Source organism: Macrosteles quadrilineatus, unplaced genomic scaffold (genome assembly GCF_028750875.1).
Source record: "Macrosteles quadrilineatus isolate MER2022 unplaced genomic scaffold, UCM_ALF_1.0 Scaffold_3__2_contigs__length_128488019, whole genome shotgun sequence".
NCBI lineage: Eukaryota > Metazoa > Arthropoda > Insecta > Hemiptera > Cicadellidae > Macrosteles > Macrosteles quadrilineatus.
Genome location: NW_026542596.1, coordinates 51142537 through 51161444, shown reverse-complemented (window position 1 = coordinate 51161444; position 18908 = coordinate 51142537). Strand labels below are relative to the sequence as shown.

At 31.2% G+C, this 18908-nt stretch overlaps 1 protein-coding gene across 2 annotated transcripts in view; it reads left to right on the top strand.

The window, feature by feature from the left end:
• Positions 1-16555, top strand: part of LOC128989569 (lachesin-like) — a 29695-nt gene extending 13140 nt beyond the window's left edge. Inside the window, exons 3-10 of one of the 2 annotated variants that reach the window (XM_054411472.1) lie at positions 2875-3082; positions 5470-5628; positions 9911-10039; positions 11935-12072; positions 12954-13103; positions 14038-14106; positions 15305-15436; positions 16234-16555. In XM_054411472.1, coding sequence (XP_054267447.1) covers positions 2875-3082; positions 5470-5628; positions 9911-10039; positions 11935-12072; positions 12954-13103; positions 14038-14106; positions 15305-15436; positions 16234-16382 — 1134 coding nt within the window. In that variant the 3' untranslated portion in view covers positions 16383-16555. Of the gene's footprint in view, positions 1-2862; positions 3083-5469; positions 5629-9910; positions 10040-11934; positions 12073-12953; positions 13104-14037; positions 14107-15304; positions 15437-16233 lie in introns of both variants that reach the window. The other variant, XM_054411470.1, reaches the window with a different exon arrangement.
• The last annotated feature ends 2353 nt before the right edge of the window (positions 16556-18908 follow it).

The following is an 18908-nucleotide window of genomic DNA, read 5'->3' as shown; positions in this document are numbered from 1 at the left end:
TAGGTTTCAATGGTCACAACAAATTCTCAAATCTAGGCTTTGGTCATCACCATAAGGCCTAGATTTGACCGCTTGTACTAAGGTTCAAGAGGGGTAGAATGTAAACTGAAATCTAGAAGAATTGCTTTATTGATTGGTTGACATTTGCATCAGAATATACAAATAAAAGTTGTAAAAATTTTATACGATCATACTGGGAACGTTGTTTTTGTAGTTTAAGTGACCACAGCTGCACTTAGGAAAATGGAGCATATATTTAAAACATAATTTCAGCTATTTTAAAATCATTAATGATGGATTTCGTCAAATGTGTAAGAACAACGGATGGTACTAGCAGCAACACATGTTACAAAAACCTATACGTCTCTTAGATTCATCAGCTAGATATCTTGAGAACCATATTTCTCATGTTTAATGCAAAAAGTTAACAGGAAAACTTTGTGCAATAACCTTTACATTCAGTCAACGAAGACAACAGCAGAGCAAAAAGGGGAAATGTCTTTAATCGATAATTTGAGAAAACAGCGATTAACTGTTTTGAAACGCTCCCAAAATAAATACTTTACAGTCCCAGTACGATGGACATTCCTCCTTTTTACCCAGTATGTATAATTAAAATCGTTATAATTTTTGACATAATACTTTCTCTTTCAGATCAGTTTACAGGACATTGGAGCTTAATTTCCCGTCGCTATAAAAAACTATTTTAGACATTCCCCCTTCTTCACTTGGTGTCTTCGTACTCATCCTCCATGAAGACTATACATATTAAAAGGTTACTCTAAACCTATTGGGAAAATAGTTCTTAAAAAAAAATATGTGATGCATCATGTTGAGTATGCACTTATAGAGTTTGTTTGGACATGAATATTAAGTTTTACTCTTAGATAAAATGTTTAATTTTAAATAAAGGCAAACAAACAATATTTCAGTGCTCAGGTTCAATGTTTTGGCTACAAATCAATGATACAACAGCTGTCTGGGACTGCAACTGAGTTGTTTGTCAGGTCAACATAACCAACAACTTTCAGCAAATATGAGTTCAACTCTCTTTGTTTTCATTGTTATCTTTTCTATCAGTTTTCTAAAATACATAATGTTTTCAATATATGAGAAGTCAGCGTATGGTTTATGAAACTGTTATAAGGATCTCATTCATGTCAATATTAATTTAATCGTTATATCTAATCAATTCAGTGAGTTATAGAAAAATCAATAATTAAATTTTCACGAATAAGTTAATTTTAAAAACTAATTGTACTCAATACACAAATACAATGCATACAATTTGAAAGAAAATTATAACGATCGTTTAACCTTTATACTTTTTCTTTGATTGGTAGAATGACAACCTAAATGTTTAGTTTAGATTTTTTTCACCAATTCTTTTTTTTTGTATTCCAATAATTAATAATTTAAGGAAAGTCAGTGGGTTGAGTTTATCGTTGTTAATGTTACTCCAAAATCTTTAACACTAAATATAATATATGATCAATAAAATTAACTAATCCACCAACTGAATACAAACATTATTTGGATGTATCTAGTACATCATGGGATAAATAAATGTGCATAACAACGAACTGTTACCCGCCTTGAACAAGTATATACAGACCTCTACTGTTGGTAATATATTCAGCATGGTATTCATTGTTGCGGTACCATATCACGCAACATTCCGTTTCGAAATCGATATTCGTGTATTTACGTTTTTCTTGTATATATTTCTCTGCAAGAAAAATCCTAGAAACATTTTGCAACAGTTGGTGACTGAGGAATTCGTTACCAATAAGGCGTATTATGTGTATTCTTCTCATTTTAATTAGTGCAATGCACTTAAAACTTGTTTATATGATAGTATTACAAATAAAACACCAAACAACACCGAGTTTGTATCTTGTGTATCAGAAGTTTAATAATCTCATTTCATTACTATCTATATACCCCGTACACACACTTAATACAGTTAGGTGTTTCTCTGTATTATCTTTTTTCTCATTAATAATTCATTGGCTTATTGATAATTCAACGTATTTACGGGTGTTCTAATCCACATGATGACAGCAGCCCAATCAAATAGTATTACAGGAGCAGTAAGTCAGGATGATAGCCAATTAGACTATAGGTTCCCATTCATCCTACAGTTGATGAGCCTAACACTGTCTAATTGTACGATGGTACTGTCCAATGCAGATTGAATCATGAGCTTAGGAATTAAGATACACTAAAAGGTAACATGGTACTATATCAAAATGTGACTCTATAGTTTTAAGCCAATTTGAATTTATCTTAAGAAATGCTAGTCTGTGGTAGTCATTAGAGGCACAGATTTTGCTAATTTAGTAATGACCCTTGTTCTAATTGAACATTCTATGTTTAATAGATCAAACTAGATATTCTATTTTCATTAAATTAAAAGTGTGGTCTTTTTCGAACCGTCATGACCGTAGTTAAATTATGCCACATTAAGATTGTGCTGACATAAATTGTAGATTTTTTTATACGCTAAATTGTTTACGAAGTCAAACTGACGGAACTGATCGCACAACTTATTGTAGCCATGGTATATTTCATGTCTTATCAACTATAGGCTATTAGTATCAAATAACTAATAACATTTAAAAAAAAATGCAGATTCTAGTGCAATGTGTGAGTGGCCCTAGATCGACCCTTTTATTCGAAAATAACATTCGAAGATAAATATTCTAAAGCTCATCAATGCAGATAGCATATCTACTTTAGTTCAATTCTGACGGCTTGATCTATTGCTTTCAGGGCATTGATTTGGATACCGTAGGTAGTGTTGTGCTTCGAAGTAGTTTTATATCTACGGTGTTGTGACTTGTCATTATAATCTGTCAGTCTGCCCCGCAGGTGGCTTGGTTGAGAGTAGATACCCAGACTATACTGACTATCCATGGACACGTGATCACCAAGAATCACCGGATAGCAGTGACTCACAGTGATCACAGAACGTGGTATCTTCACATCAAAGACGTGCGGCAGACTGACAAAGGATGGTACATGTGCCAGATCAACACGGACCCTATGAAGAGTCAAGTTGGATATTTAGATGTTGTTGGTGAGTAGTATGTAAACACATCTCCATATAGCACCTCTCTATTGTAATTGTGCATATTTAATTATGACCGTTTTTCAAACTAGATGTTAGTTCAGTTCTTAGAATTGAAAAGATTCACTTAACAGCATTTTTTACTTACTTAACAGCCTTGTATTACTTAACAACACGAGTAACGGAACAATGAGGTTCAAGGATTGAGAGAAGTTATGTAAAATTGTAACGCTTCGAACTTCAACCAATCAGCTGTTGAGACCAATTTAATGGTTAACGGGTGGTGCAATCAGTGTTTTGTACAATGATTTGTTGTATCACCGTCAGTGGAAAAGAGAGGTTAAAACGAAAACATAACCTTTTTTAGAAGCTATGTATGAGTAGTGAGTGTTAGTAATAAAATAACTAACTGTTGTATTGAAGTAAAGTATGTAATTTATGTAAAGTACCATGTAAAGTAGGGAAGTAAAGTAAACTCGCGTATATAGTGTTAACGACACTCGCAGAAGTTTTCAAACTTCTACGCGATTCTTTACGCGATCGTTGCGTTAACTACTACTTTGACATCATGATATGTGGATAGCTGGTGTTGCGGCTCGGATGTCACCCGTCGCGGACGATGAACTCACATGTGTCCGTCATTGTTTTGTAGATACCGATCAGTAAATGTGTGTTTATTTGTACTCATGTTTGTGTCATGTAATCTATATGAGGCGTTTAACTGAATATCTTCCAATGGACTGGATTAATTTCGCACTTAAGCCTGATGGTAACACGAGTTGAAACCAAGTCCGCAGAAAACAAACGTTATTTGAACTAGACTACTGAAGGAATTTAAACCATCATTTAGTGTATTATTAGGTGATTCTTAAACTTGTAAATACTACTGTTATAAAAATTTTCTTAAAATTAATAGCTTAATCTACTTATTTTATAGAAGTGGACTTTTCGTCCATATAGAAGAGCTAAAGTTGATCTTTCCATTTGAATCGAACATACATTGGTTGTAATCATTGTTTAACATTAACTATTCTCTCCAAGTAAATTCTTTCTTAGGTTCTTAATTTGATAATTGATGCTACAAAAAAGGTGTTATATTGTACAGTAAGTTGTCTCGTTAGTATAGCTTGGTTAAAAGTTGGCGTGTACTACAGAAATCATTGTTGACCTTAGCATACCAGGGGTTATTACTACTATAACATAAAACTGGGGTGATTATATCTTTCCTTGGCCAAAGTATATGACTTTTGACTTTTAGTGACTTAAGTAGACATTTTACCTATATAGGCCAGCTGTAGCCTATTTCTTTATCTTAAAAACTACTTAGTTTATGAGTCACTCACGGAATGCGTTACAGCCTAAAAGTCTAATTTCTGATTTAGTTTTTTTTCTAAGGTAGTTTATGTGGCCTAATAGATGTTATAGCTTACAAAGATTTGTTTTGTTTGGTAATAAGTCGGTATATAAAGGGTGGCTGGAAAATAGCTAGCACCCCCTTTCCTTTAACTTTTTTACTACTTGAGATATTTTAAATCGATGTGCAGCATCATTCTGAAATATAAGGGGCTACAATAATTTTTGTTTACCCTTGGGGTAGTAGCTCAAAATTCTCAAACATGAAGTATAGTCGAATTGCTAATCATTTTATACGCCTTGATAAAAATAAACATTTAACGAAAATATAGCTAAAATTGGACTACTTATAACATAATGACGCCTTAAAATGTTTCTTTTTAAACAGACGGAGATTACTGATAACTGAATTTATAGGTAGTTGAAGATTTTCCAGGCACTTTTTACTAACCACGCATACCATATTAACAATGATCTGAACAACAAAAGTGTTGCATTGATACAAATGTAAGGTTAATAAAATAATATTGTTTTTATTTTACCCCTAGGAGTATCTCAAAATATATCTTCCCTCAATATCCTCGAAGATTAAAACATAGCCATCATTTTATAGCCTCTCATAACTAAGAAGGTTGCTGCAAACCGATTTCAAATATCTGAAATAGTTATTAAGTTGAAGGGGGTGGGGGGGGTGAAAGTTACTTTTCAGAAACCCTGTATTACCAAAATAAGTAATACACCACAATCAATCTGTGGACAACTAACTACATCCTTTTTTACCTCAAAGTAGCCACGGAGTATTATGAGAATGGGGTGTGGACCTCTCTCCAAAGGAAAAATAACTTGCTGGATACGTCCACGCACGGACGGTCAGTCTATGTGGACGGGAAAATGCAAGTTTAACCAACCTCTATGTGAAAAGAAAATATATGACCTAAATCAAACTACTAACTAAAACGTTTAAGACTTCATATAGTTTTTGGTTTAAAGTCACCATTTTAGATCAAATTCGTTAACAATATTGTTTGTTTCATACCCACTAGTACCCCCAGACATCCTTGACTACCCAACCAGTACAGACATGGTGGTGAGGGAAGGACAAAACGTCACCTTGAGATGTGCCGCTTCCGGCTCTCCCACCCCCAATGTGACTTGGAGGCGGGAGGGTGGGGAGGGAATCCCCCTGACCACTGGCAAGGAAGGTAAGTGTCGTGCAAACTTAAAAGGATGAAGAAATATACATTTAATATTTTCATCGTTTTGTAAAAATAGAAACATCTTGCAAACTAATAGGGGTGTAATCTAAGGGGACTGTTTTTTGGGCATGGTTTAAATTACGTTTTGCGGGTCAAAACATTATAAAATGCATGTACAAATATGGAAAACTTTCAAATGAGTCAATATTTTGTATAATTTTACAAATGATGTAAGCTAACAGTTTGAGGGGATTTTCATTAGTCATCTTTGTATAGGTTCCTGCAATAAAATATGTTATATAAGTAACTTAATTATTAAAAGTGCAAAATAACTTTTTCAGGGGAACTTGCCTATAAGGACAATGTCAGACAAATATCAGTAGCTTGATGTAGCATTTAATGTCCCAACTAGTTAGTTAGAATAATTGTTGTTAATTCTACTAGTGGACAGGGTGACTCTCTGACTTACTTTATAAGTTAAGTTTTTATTAAAATGTTTAACTTATTCTCGTCTGATTTACAAATGAAAATGTCTGACAAGTGGACATCGTAGACTTTATTTATAAATAATTTGTTTCATATTTATTGGCATTTAATCTGGTTAATAATTAATTGTTATTATTATGATTGTCTCGACGTTACCAAGATGTAGAGGTAACTGTTTGCCTATGTTCTTCAAGTTAGCTTAATACTATTCATCTTTACAATAAGTTTCATGTAAATCCTATGTAAATCATTGAAGCTTTAACCCCTTTGAACATCATTGTTACAATGGTGATATGCTATTTACAATTAGGGACAAGGGAATGGATCTAAATGATTTCAGCTACTAGCATAAAAAGATATAAATCATAACACACTCTCAGTTAACAACTTCTTATCAATTTTAATTTTTCGAAGTAACTTGAGATTTCTTTCCAGAATGGTAACAAAAGTTAAAGATTAGAAGCCATCAGGAATTTTGAGTTAGGATTCTTGATAATCCCACTAAAACAATATGTTGTTTTTCGACGGTCGACAAACAAGTTTATTGGATAAACACCAAAGCAATACAATGTTAAAATATAATAACAACATTTATATTTGTTTTAAATATTAATACTTATATATTTAAGGATTCATGAAGGTGACCTAGAAAATGCAGACAAGCAAAAATGTTTGCATTCCTAAACAGAACAATCTTGGCTAAAACCTTATCAACAAATGCATAGCTACAAGGCACAAGGACGTCATTTATAGACAAACGTTGCTGCAGATAACTATAACAAAAAGGATAAAGATTCTTAAACAGTTTTATCTTTTAGATACACATTATGTCGAGAAAATTTTTAATTAAAATCTGCCATAAATCCTAATCTTAAACAGATATTAATTAGTTTCACGAGATAGTTTATAGTTAGAAAAGAACCATCTACAGATATCCATAAAACTACGGTGAATACAAATTACTTGAAAAGGAAATCACAATGCATAAATATATTAATTAGGGTAATTATAAGGAAAAAAGCAGCACAATATTAAAGATAAGGAAAATTGAAAACACCTTGCATCAACCTTTGTGTAATCGTATTTTTTTTATTTCACGATTCTGAATCAACCACTTGACGGATTTTCATGATTAATGTGTTGAAAGAAAGATCATTTTGAGAACCAGGGAATGTTGAAGCCACAATTTTAGTTTAGGGTTTCAGTTTTTATAAAAATAAGTTATAAATTTTTAAAACCTAGCAGCCGACGCTAACATTCTACTCTTGCTTTTGGTATAATACCATTTGCTTAACGTAACAGCTGTACATTCAGCGTTTTCAACACAAATTCAGCTTTTGGATGAAAATAAAATGACATACGTAGAATTGACTTATTTATACTATGTGTAATGATATAATCATTGATACCTTCATTTATTCCGTAAGAGGATGAGAGTACATTTAAATATACATAATAAATCCTAGATGTTCAAATTTATTTTTTTAAGCAGTATTTATATAAACCAACTAAATATTTAGTTCGTTTTAGTAAAATATAATTTGTCATAACTAACAGCTGGTTGAATAAAAAATATTTGATAGAACTATGAGGTTAGTTTATTTGCTTTGGAATTTTGTCACTGATTATAGGAAATATGTAAGATTATATCATTGATTCTTCGAATTCTACAGATTCTTCGTATTGCTGTATACGAATAGAAGCTAACGAAAGAAAGCTTATGAAAATTATTTTACCACTCGACTTTTTTAGAAAAGGTTGGGAAAATAACAATGATCACATGTTTTAATTGATCTTGGCAGCGTTTTCTTTACTATGCATTTTTAACTGCTTAAACTATGCTTGAGTTAGTAATAGACACATTATATACAGTTTTAATGGACTACTCGATTCCCGTACGAAGGACGGGCTAACAGTTCGTACTAATAAAAATAAAATCAATACAACAAGTAATCAATAAAAAGTAAACACAATCAAATCCAATTTAGTGGGGTCGTATAGCTGCATATGATGGCAGAATATTTCAGTTCTGGCAGAGAGGCTGCAATTTTAGGTGGTTATAGTATACATGTTTCTGAACCTAAAACCGCCCAGACCCCAATTTTTAAGGACCTCGGTCGTCCGTAATGACGTCATAAAAATGGCGGCCGTAAGAGGATGCTGGGTCCGGGGTAAGAGGATGAATTGGCTATAATGACCGAATGCCTTAACCGATTTTCATGAAATTTGGCACACAAGTGCTTGAATACATTATCTCGCCCTGGGTTGAAAATGGTCAAGTTTATTCAAGTCATTTCAAAATGGTGGCTGTTCAAATAAAAAAAAATATGAGGAAAATAATTGTGAATTGTTTTATACAGGGTGAGTTTTAAATGAGTTCCCCCCTACTTTTTTATACATTTCTTAAGATATCAACTCCGAACCAGGTCAGATAATTGTAGAGTAGCAAGTACTTCATTTTGACTGGGTTTTATTTTATCCGTTTTTTGTTATCAAGCTTTCTTGATAAAATATAACAATTATTTTGATTTTAAATGTCAATATTTCAAAAACCAAATATGACAATGGAAAACGGATTGCGGCATTGAATTCAACATAAAAAAGTAGTTCACAATGATGGGTCACAACACCACCTTCATATTTAAAATAATTTATCACACTTCAAAATGGCGGATCTAAGATGGTGGCTGAAAAAATACATCCGTCATAACTGAGTGAAAATAGGTCAACAATGAATGGTGGTGTCCACTTATCTTTATCTAGCAGTATTTTGAGATTATGGCCTTAGTTTGTAAATGCACAATGTTATAATGGACTAAAAATAAAGTTCTATAAAGTTCTCATAACTTTAGAATGGACCAACATTTTTTTAAACGGATTGCAGCATCGTATTCAGCGTAAAAGTCTTGTTTGAAACGGTGGGTCACAACCCTACCTTTACATTTAAAAAAATAACTTTTTATCCAAAATGGCGGATCCAAGATGGCGGCCAAAAATTTAAACCCAGTCATAATGAAGTACTTGCTACACTAGAATGATCTGACATGGTTTAAAGTTGATATCTTAAAAAATGTATAAAAAAGGTAGGGGGGAACTCATTTAAAACTCAGCCTGTATAAAACAATTCACAATTATTTTCCTTATTTTTTTTTTAGTTTTGAACAGCCACCATTTTGAATGACTTGATGAAACTTGACCCTTTTCAAACCAGGCCAAGATAATGTATTCAAGCACTTGTGTGCCAAATTTCATGAAAATCGGTTCAGGCATTCGGTCGTTATAGCCAATTCATGGGGAACCAGCATCCTCTTACGGCCGCCATTTTGATGACGTCATTACGGACGACCGAGGTCCTTAAAAATTGGGGTCTGGGCGGTTTTAGGTTCAGAAACTTGTATACTATAACCACCTAAAATTGCAGCCTCTCTGCCAGAACTGAAATATTTTCCTGCTACCCAACCTGACTAATTAAATCAATCTCATTGTTAGTTATTGTTCCCGAAAATTGCGAAAAATTCCATAAATCTATATAATCAAAATATTCAAAGAGGACATCGTAGTTACGCAAATACCTTATTCTGTTGTACTCCTGCAATAGACTTTAATTACTATAAATCAACTGTTATAAATATAGTTCACGTTGTCTACTGATATCAAGTGGAGACCATAACAAGTTGCAAATCTCTTTCGTTTAGCATTTCTATTAACCCTTTGTTGATCAGATATGCTAAACATTGCTAAAGCAGAATTTACAAATTACCATTATAAATATTCATTCTAACTCAGTCACTATCTTTTTCAGTTTCAACGATAGAAGGGTCTACATTTAACATAACCAGAGTCAACAGACTACACATGGGCGCCTACCTCTGCATCGCGTCTAACGGAGTCCCTCCTTCAGTCAGCAAGAGGATTATGCTTATAGTACATTGTAAGAAAATGTGCATATTTATTAAGAGTAGGATAATCAACTACTAACAAATCAGCTAAATCTGTAAAACAAAGTAAAGCCATTATAGTGTTATTTAAATCAGTTTTTGGTAATTAGATCATTTGCTGGGTAAAATTTTTTTTTAACTTCAAGAGATAGGATGTTTGATTTTTTACTTTCAATCTGAGTTTTGATTGTTAACTTTTGTTTCAATAGGTATTTTTTTCTTCGTCCAAAGACAGTGGAAAGTTTTTCGTGCCACTTGCTTTAACATGTGTTTCCTAGGTGTGTTTTATAATGACTGTGTTTTAGCAAATTTCCCATATACGGAATAAGCTATTACCGTAGGTCTCATGGTGGGACATAGACCCGGGACCGATTTACTTTTTTCGATTTGAGGTCCTCAGAGGCCAACAACACCATCCGTTCAAATTCATATATCCGTATATTCATATCCGTTCATATTCAAAATTGTGTGTCCGTTTGCGCAAAAACTCGAGCAAAAATGATCAGATTTTGGTGAAATTTGGTACAAACGTGTAAACCTACATTTAAACGAGTTCGCAATCCAGCATAATCGGACTATGTGAACGGGGGTTTATGGGGTAAACATTTATTTTTCACACTTTTTGTCCCTAAAACACATTTTCTCTCCAAAAAACTTTTTGAGCTTAAAAAACGAAATTATTTTGTATATTTAAGCGTTGTTGCGTTGTTTATTTTTTCTTGTTGATAATCATATTTCGTTTTAGGTATATATGCAATATGAAAGAGGTAAATAAAGAAAAACTATTACAATATGCAATTGCCCATCGATAATGAACACTACAGGTTGTTAGGGAAGATAAATTAACTGGTAATTGATATAAGAACCCAAGGATATGCGGTTATTGTGCACAACACTATTTACAATACAAAATAACAGGTATTGTAGTTACTAAAAAACAAGGTAGGTTACGGAGATACAAACATTTTTAATTTAAAATTCCCATGTTCTCATGGATAATCAATAAACTGTTGTAGTTTGTTTGTTTATGGATTTATTTTATTCACATTTGGCAATTTTGTTTATTTCATACTAAGCTATCATCATTTCAATAAAAAAAAACACACCTCAATATCTTCCCCGTGGCAGCAAACCTAAGTACTCACGAAAATTAATTTTATTTAAAAGTAGGAAATAAATTTAACAACTTTAAGAGAATATTTTAGTAGAAATCCAGCCAGGTAAATGGAAATTCGCTTAGTCTGCAGGCTTGCTGCGGTGGGGGTGTTTTTATTAACTGTGCAATTAATTTCACAACTATTTAATTTTACACACTGAACGGAATTATTTGAAAAGGCTCGAGTTACCTGACCCTATATACATATATATATATAAGCATCCATGGGGTCTATTTACAAAAAGTATTTATTGCAAATTTTGTTTACCAAACAAAACCAAAAGTGAAATTTTGTAAAATTTATTTTATAACGCAACATTCAATGGCCCCTAAGTTATAATGGGTAGGTCAAATCAGGATTGGTGTAGTTGCCTTGGTAGCTCTATTACTGGGTTGTTTAGAAACTAAACATTGTCGTTTACATGTTTGCTTATAGTCATGGGTAACACACCTAGGTACACACATATAATTTAGCTTCCTGTTCACTGTTATTATGGTCTATAACAAGAGTTCCAAAGCTTAACATGTTAAATAGAATAGGTAGATAGGTAAATATAACGTTTTATTTATTATGGAAGGATAGTTTTATAATTTCATAATTCGAATGGTAATAAAAAAGTATCCTATAAAGCTATTTACACGGATGCCAGAGTAGTTAAAAAGGGTGTAATATTACTTTACGTTTTTATGCTATTATTTTGTTTGTAATATTTTTATTTTCTTGTTATTCAGTCCCACCAATGATCACTATCCAGAACCAGTTGGTGGGGGCCATGTTGGGTCAATCCATGACTTTAGAGTGCCATTCTGAAGCCTACCCGAAGTCCATCAACTATTGGACCAGAGATAAGGGGGATATAATAGCTCACGGTAAGTTGTCACTCTATACATGAAAATATATTAATTATAATTCATCACGTATTATGCCAAAGCCTAAGCATGCTTTGATTCACTAGAACATCACATGTGTAAATGAGTAGTGTCATCATCATTATTAATATGATTAAAATTATATATATTATGCAAATGCTTGACATTCCAAAAAAAATCAGTCGATAAGTAACTTCGCAGTAATATACAATGATATAAACTATAACTACAACTGAAATATGTTACAATAATAATGTTAACAATACAATAATAATGTTACAATAATAATGTTTCAATAATAATGTTACAAATGATAGTTTAAGTAGTTGAAAAGCTACCTCACTTAAAGCGGTAACGCTTTAAATGGTTTTAAACCAAAACCAAACTCAGATGACATTGGCAATTGGCTTTTATTATAAGACCGTTTCATAAAATAATCATCCTGATTATTGAAGCTTCTGATATAGTCGGTAACAAAGGTTCCCTCCGTTATTTAAATACCTGTTGTTCATATTCAGCTTGAAATAAGTACACTACAGACGACGCTGTCCTAATCAAAGTATAAGTTGTTAAAATAAAGATTGTAAATGTGTACATTTGGTGATATAATTTAGTCGTCAATTGTATCATACAATGTATAAAAGCCATAATTCGTTCATATGCTATACTTACTCAATGTTTTTTCAAGTTCAATTTTGTTTTATTATTGCATTAGTAATGTAGTGTCGTTGTAAATTATGCCATCTTGTAATTGCTTATATGCTAACTACTATTGTATAAATGTTGTTACCGTGTATAAATTAATAAATATGTTCACACAAATACTCATAGTCCAAAATAATCTATTTTGATAATTTAATTTTTACCTTATTAAATTACAGGTCCCAAGTATGAGCCGACCCTAGTTGACAACGCCTACAAGGTGTTGATGAAGCTTACCATCAAATCAGTGACTCAGCAGGACTACGGGGCCTACAAATGTGTGTCGAAGAACTCTCTGGGGGAGACTGACGGCAGCATCAAACTTTACCGTTAGTGTTTACAATTTATTTTATTCATTGATTGATTTAGGTTCCTAAGATAATTGAATATAATAAAAAATGGAAAGAAGAAGATTCGGAATTTGGTCTTGCCAGATTAAATACCTTCACCGCGTCAAACGTTAGTTAAATTTTGTTTTATTTAAATAACAATTTTTTAACTCTATACTTTCCTTATTTTTTATTTAAAATTTATTTTTTCAATATTCGTAATTTAAACGTTAAATTTGTTTTTCTTTGGAAATTTCACGCTGAATCGCTATATACTAAATTAATCGCTATATAACTATACAATGAAAACAGTTTATAGCTGCATGAATGTTTACCAAAGGGTAGAACAAAGAAAACATTGTAATTTGTAAAAAATTCGTGATTTTTTAAGTAACATGTATATCGACACAACGAGAAAAGCCTCAACGGAACATGATTAGTTATGTTGTTTTGCGAATGTTGTATTTTTTTACTAAAGAGTATATAAAACTATTTGTGGGTCCTACCGAATGTTACATACAACATATATGTACGTAGACGTTTCTACTATATTGTAACATCTATGATATAAAAGTATTTTAATTCATTGATAAAAACATAAAAATGTGGTATGTAAACAATGTATGCCTATGTAAAATAAAATAAAAGGGTTCATAACAAAAAAGGAAGTAAATTCAGTTTTTAAATCTAGTGATATCTTATAGGTTACAATAGTTTTTTTTTTATCTACGTAACTATTAAAAGTAGCCGAGCACAACAAAACAAATAGACAATTTTACCAATTATTCAAAAGTTACCTTAATTGCCAGTGCATTTTCGACAATTAACCTTATTTGATTCAGTATGATTATTTGTAGTTAATAATTAGATTTATCCATTACTGCTTTTTGTAATTATCTCATTAATCAAGTTTTTAATTTATGTTTTCTTGCAGAAATTCCCACCCCAACAACGATTGCAACTACCCCAACGACTACTCAAATACCGATTACAGAAGCTCAAGGTAAATACATTGAGTTTCTTTTTAATTCGTTTTTGTTTAATTATCACATAGTAAAAATTGTTTTCTATACCTATAATATTTTTTTATTTTAAGAACACCGTACCTGAAAATTCTTTAATACGTTTTTTTGACCAGTAAACCTTCTTCTATTAATTATGATATTTTAAATTATACATGATTTTATCTTTTAAAAATAAATATTTTACCATTTCGTTTGATTTGAATTATATTAGAATAATTTTTTTAATTAGTTGTGGACGGTTAGTATCTACAAGACTAGTAAGCCACTTTTTCTTTGATCACAATTAGAGTAGACGAGGAACCATGAGAGCCAATATAGAGTAAGAAGGGAAATAAGACTTTTTTAGTAACTACAATACCTGTAATTTTGTACTGTAAATAGTGTTGTGCACAATAACCACATATCCTTGGGTTCTTATATCAATTACCAGTTAATTTATCTTCCCTAACAACCTGTAGTGTTCATTATCGATGGGCAATTGCATATTGTAATAGTTTTTCTTTATTTACCTCTTTCATATTGCATATATACCTAAAACGAAATATGATTATCAACAAGAAAAAAACATGAGAAATTACCATAAACAACTATGCTTGGCACTATACGACATTACTAAACAGTTAACCTTCATGTTTATAAATTATTTCAAATTAAAATATTGCTACTTTAGACAAATGGGTACCTAATAATACAAATTGTTGTATCCGTGATAAATTTCTTGATAACACCAATTACCAGATAGTCTAGTACAAATTTCTTTCGATTTAAATTTAAGGTTGATTAAAAAATCTATAATATATCAACAGATGTCAGAAGTTTTTGTTAATTCAATCAAGATTTAATAATACAAAAAAATCCTCATTGTTAACTAAACCATTCATAATAATACTTAAAATTTCATATTTAAACATCCCAGAAGGAATATTAACTTACAAAACTAGTTTTAAAATAATATTTATGAGTAGGTACCTTTTTAATGTGTAACTAACTAAAAAGCTATAGTAAGATAATGTTAAATTTCTATTGATTAAACTTAAATTCTAGTTAAATACAGTACAGATATATTTTAACCAGTGAACATTAAAACATATATTGCTTACATAATGGACCAAAACAAATTTGACTTTAGTTGAACAATTGAACATCGATTGAGGTTTCAATAATTTTTATTTGTAGACACCAAAACTCCCCCCAAGCCGAGAGATAAGGAGAAGGGAAGAGAAGGGGAGAAGGAGAGAAAGAGACTCAACATGAATCAAGAGAGTAACGACCTTAGAGTCATGGGCGAGAACATCAACATTAATAAAGGTACCGTTTTAAAAATCATCTATAAGTGTTCTTCCTTCAAGCTACTTTATTTCCCATGCTGTTCCCTTTATATTTATACCAACAGGTGCCTTTGACCATAAAAAAGCCATATAAAATCAGAAGAATATGGTAAAACGAATTATTTATACATTTTATTAATGGCAATATTATGGTTAAATTTGTTTAATTTTAATAAAATGTTGGCTATGTATATTTTATACTATACGTAAATATGAACACTTGTATATAACATGACCTTTTTATTCTCAAAATGGAGCTATATAAATTTGTATGTTGGTGTACATTGTTGTAATATTAACCATAATAATCATGAAAACGTGAAATAAATTTACTATTTTGTTATTATATGGGAAACTCGACCATAAATGACGTTGTACCTTAATTTAAACAAATGTATCCATCCAGGCAAAGTCAACAAACAAAATGTCTAACTTTGAATTAGAGTACATGAATGTTTTACGGTGATATTTGACAGACTACATAAATATTTGCGCCCTTGTTTTAAGCGATCCAAGTGCATGGAGGTATATATCTAAAATCGTATGCAAAACATAACACTGGGTTTAAGAAGCAATCGTTTGATCAAAAGGCCATTCATTACTATTAGTTATGGTGTTGACTGAAGTGCACGGTTTATAGGCCTACTGAATTACCAAAATTTGCCTTGTTCAATACCAATATAGCATCAATATTTCATTGTTAATGATGGCATACGGTTATAGTGTATATGTGCATTAAATGTTACGAAAAATCTAATCATTCCCGTCTCCTTACAGACAAAACCAGGAAGGGTGACAGGGACAACCGGTTACTGTCAGGGGAGGCAGACCGATCACGGTTATCCAGTGATTCCCAAGGGTCCCGAGGGATTCCTCCCTGGTTTTTCCTGATTATCCAGGGATCCTGTCTCGCTAAACTGCTCTAGGCTCAGTAAACAGCTGTTTATCATCTCGTCGTTGAATTAATTTTGCTGTGTAAATGTGCATTGTTATTTGTATACGATAAAGAAAGACTTTGCCATAATTTATTATTTAAATATGTTTCAAACCATTTGTGAGAAAATATTATGAATTTTATCTAGGTACCAAAACCATATGCAGTAGGTTACCTTACAAATTATTATAATATTGTAAACTAATAATGTGATATATTATCTTACAAAAATATAATTGGCCATATTTTATAACCTAAAATGAAATTCAATTGAGTAGGATTATTAGCTAGGCCCTACCTTAAGATTGAATAGATATATTTTATTATGAAATAATTCAGGACTGTTTAACTTTGAAATTAAGAAATAAATAATAAAATAGATTAGTATGATTATGCAGTTGAAAAAAGGTTCCAATTTTCGAAAAAGTGACATTTAATTCTAAATGTGAGTTATTATCTGTTCGAATTACTATGTGGAAACATTAGTGATATTAAATGTTATGTATTTAAAAAAAAATATCTAAATACTGTAGGATATAACCCATTTTTTCACTGATTCATTTTGCACTTATTATATATCATGGATTGACTAACATAATTGATTATACTTATTAACTAACCTTATTGATTATAGCTCAAAGTGAAGTGAAAAATTTATATTTTGGGCAACACCTATTTCAGAGAGGGGAATAATTGGATTAGTTTTTGGAATTTGTAATAAATCCAAAGCAACATACCAAATTCATTTAATTTTAAGGGTTTACCCACTGGCCACTAGGTTTCAAACTGGGAATGAGAAATCAATAACACAGTAATTATTTACATTATTTGCTCACTATTTTAATTTTTGTTTGATCCCAGTAGTCTTAATAATACTTAATGCATATTTAAATAATAGTTTTCAATGCATATTCGTTATTATAATAGATGTAATAACACAACTAAGATACGCTTTACGGCCCAAAAGCTGTTACGGTAGTTTTGTAAATCACATACTGTATGTGTATATTGTACTATACTATTGTAAATAGTGCTATATTAATGATATTATTTTTATTGATAATCCGTAGAATTTAAGCATGTCTAACTGTAAAATATGTTAGATAGGTAATATTTAGCTTTTTAGTTTAATTTATTATTCCCAGACTGTTACGTTTACAAACACCATGTAATAATTGTTGTAAATAAAATATTTATATCACTATTTTTATTTTCAATAAACGATACCTCATCACCTTGGTAAAAAAAAGATTAAACATAGTACTATAGGCCTTTCCTGGAAAAATAAAGTATTGAAGTTATAGATTAAAGTAAAATCCTTGTTGTCATGATAGTTACGATGTAGAAATTAATATCAAGAAATACAGGAAGATTAATCATGTAATAAAAATTTAATTGATATAATACATATAGTGATCGTATAGTATTTATAAATAAGGAAATTTTATTTTTTACCAGAAGTGTGTGTAGCCACATTTATCCATGATAGATCTATCAAATCACCCTTCTCATCATCATCTATCCAGCTATTTAATCATTAAGTTACCAACACATATACCCTGTAAGTGGTAACATAATATTTTATATATAATCCCCTAAACTTATTTAAACTCAAAATTCACCCAAACGAACATTTAAAAAAGTGTATTGTGGTTATAGCTTTTAATAACCATACTAAGTTACAAATATATACCCTATAAAAGAAGGAAAGAGTTTTACTTGGAACTTAAAAAAAACTATTTAATTAGGTATTTTTTCTGGTTAAGTGTTATAAACATTATTTATTATCATCTTTTACAAATAGGTTTTATGATGGTAAAATATCTGTTTTCACAAACTCATAAAAAAACCTCTATTTAAAAAATAATCAGATTACAAAAATCTTAGATGAAGATAATTAACCATAACCTGATTTCGAAGGTTTAATCCAAATCAAATGGTTTTATTGGTCTAGAACGGTGAAATCGTCTGCTCCAGTTCAAAAGTCCAGGTCACGTAAGTAATCAGCTGAGGCGGAAAACCACTGCAATGACTCAGTGAGTCATTAAACCAACACCTTCATCGCCAGCACAGTTGTCTTAACTAGCATTACACACCGTGGAACTAATCTGTGACCTCTCTGTAGACATGGTTTTATCTTGGTGTCCCTGACTTAAATTCAAATCCATTATATTAGTAATTCCCGATCATCCCAAACCCAATCTATTTTACACTATAATAACTATCGTTAATTATGGGTATGGTTAGTAATTAATCGTTAAATATTTCTAAAGAAATTGGTGAAACTTGTTTATTGGTATAATCTTTGTAGATACATGGAGAGGCAAACATTGTCCTACATTTTCTGACAAATATTTTTTTTAAATGCATTGGAAAAAATTATCTGTCTTAAAAGTAAAAAGTTACATGGTATGTACTTTGTTATTGAGTACAATTTAAATACAATCATACCGAAAATATCAGTATTTGTTAATGCTAATCAAGATAGTAAGTTAAGTTAAATGTTTTGAAAATTTTC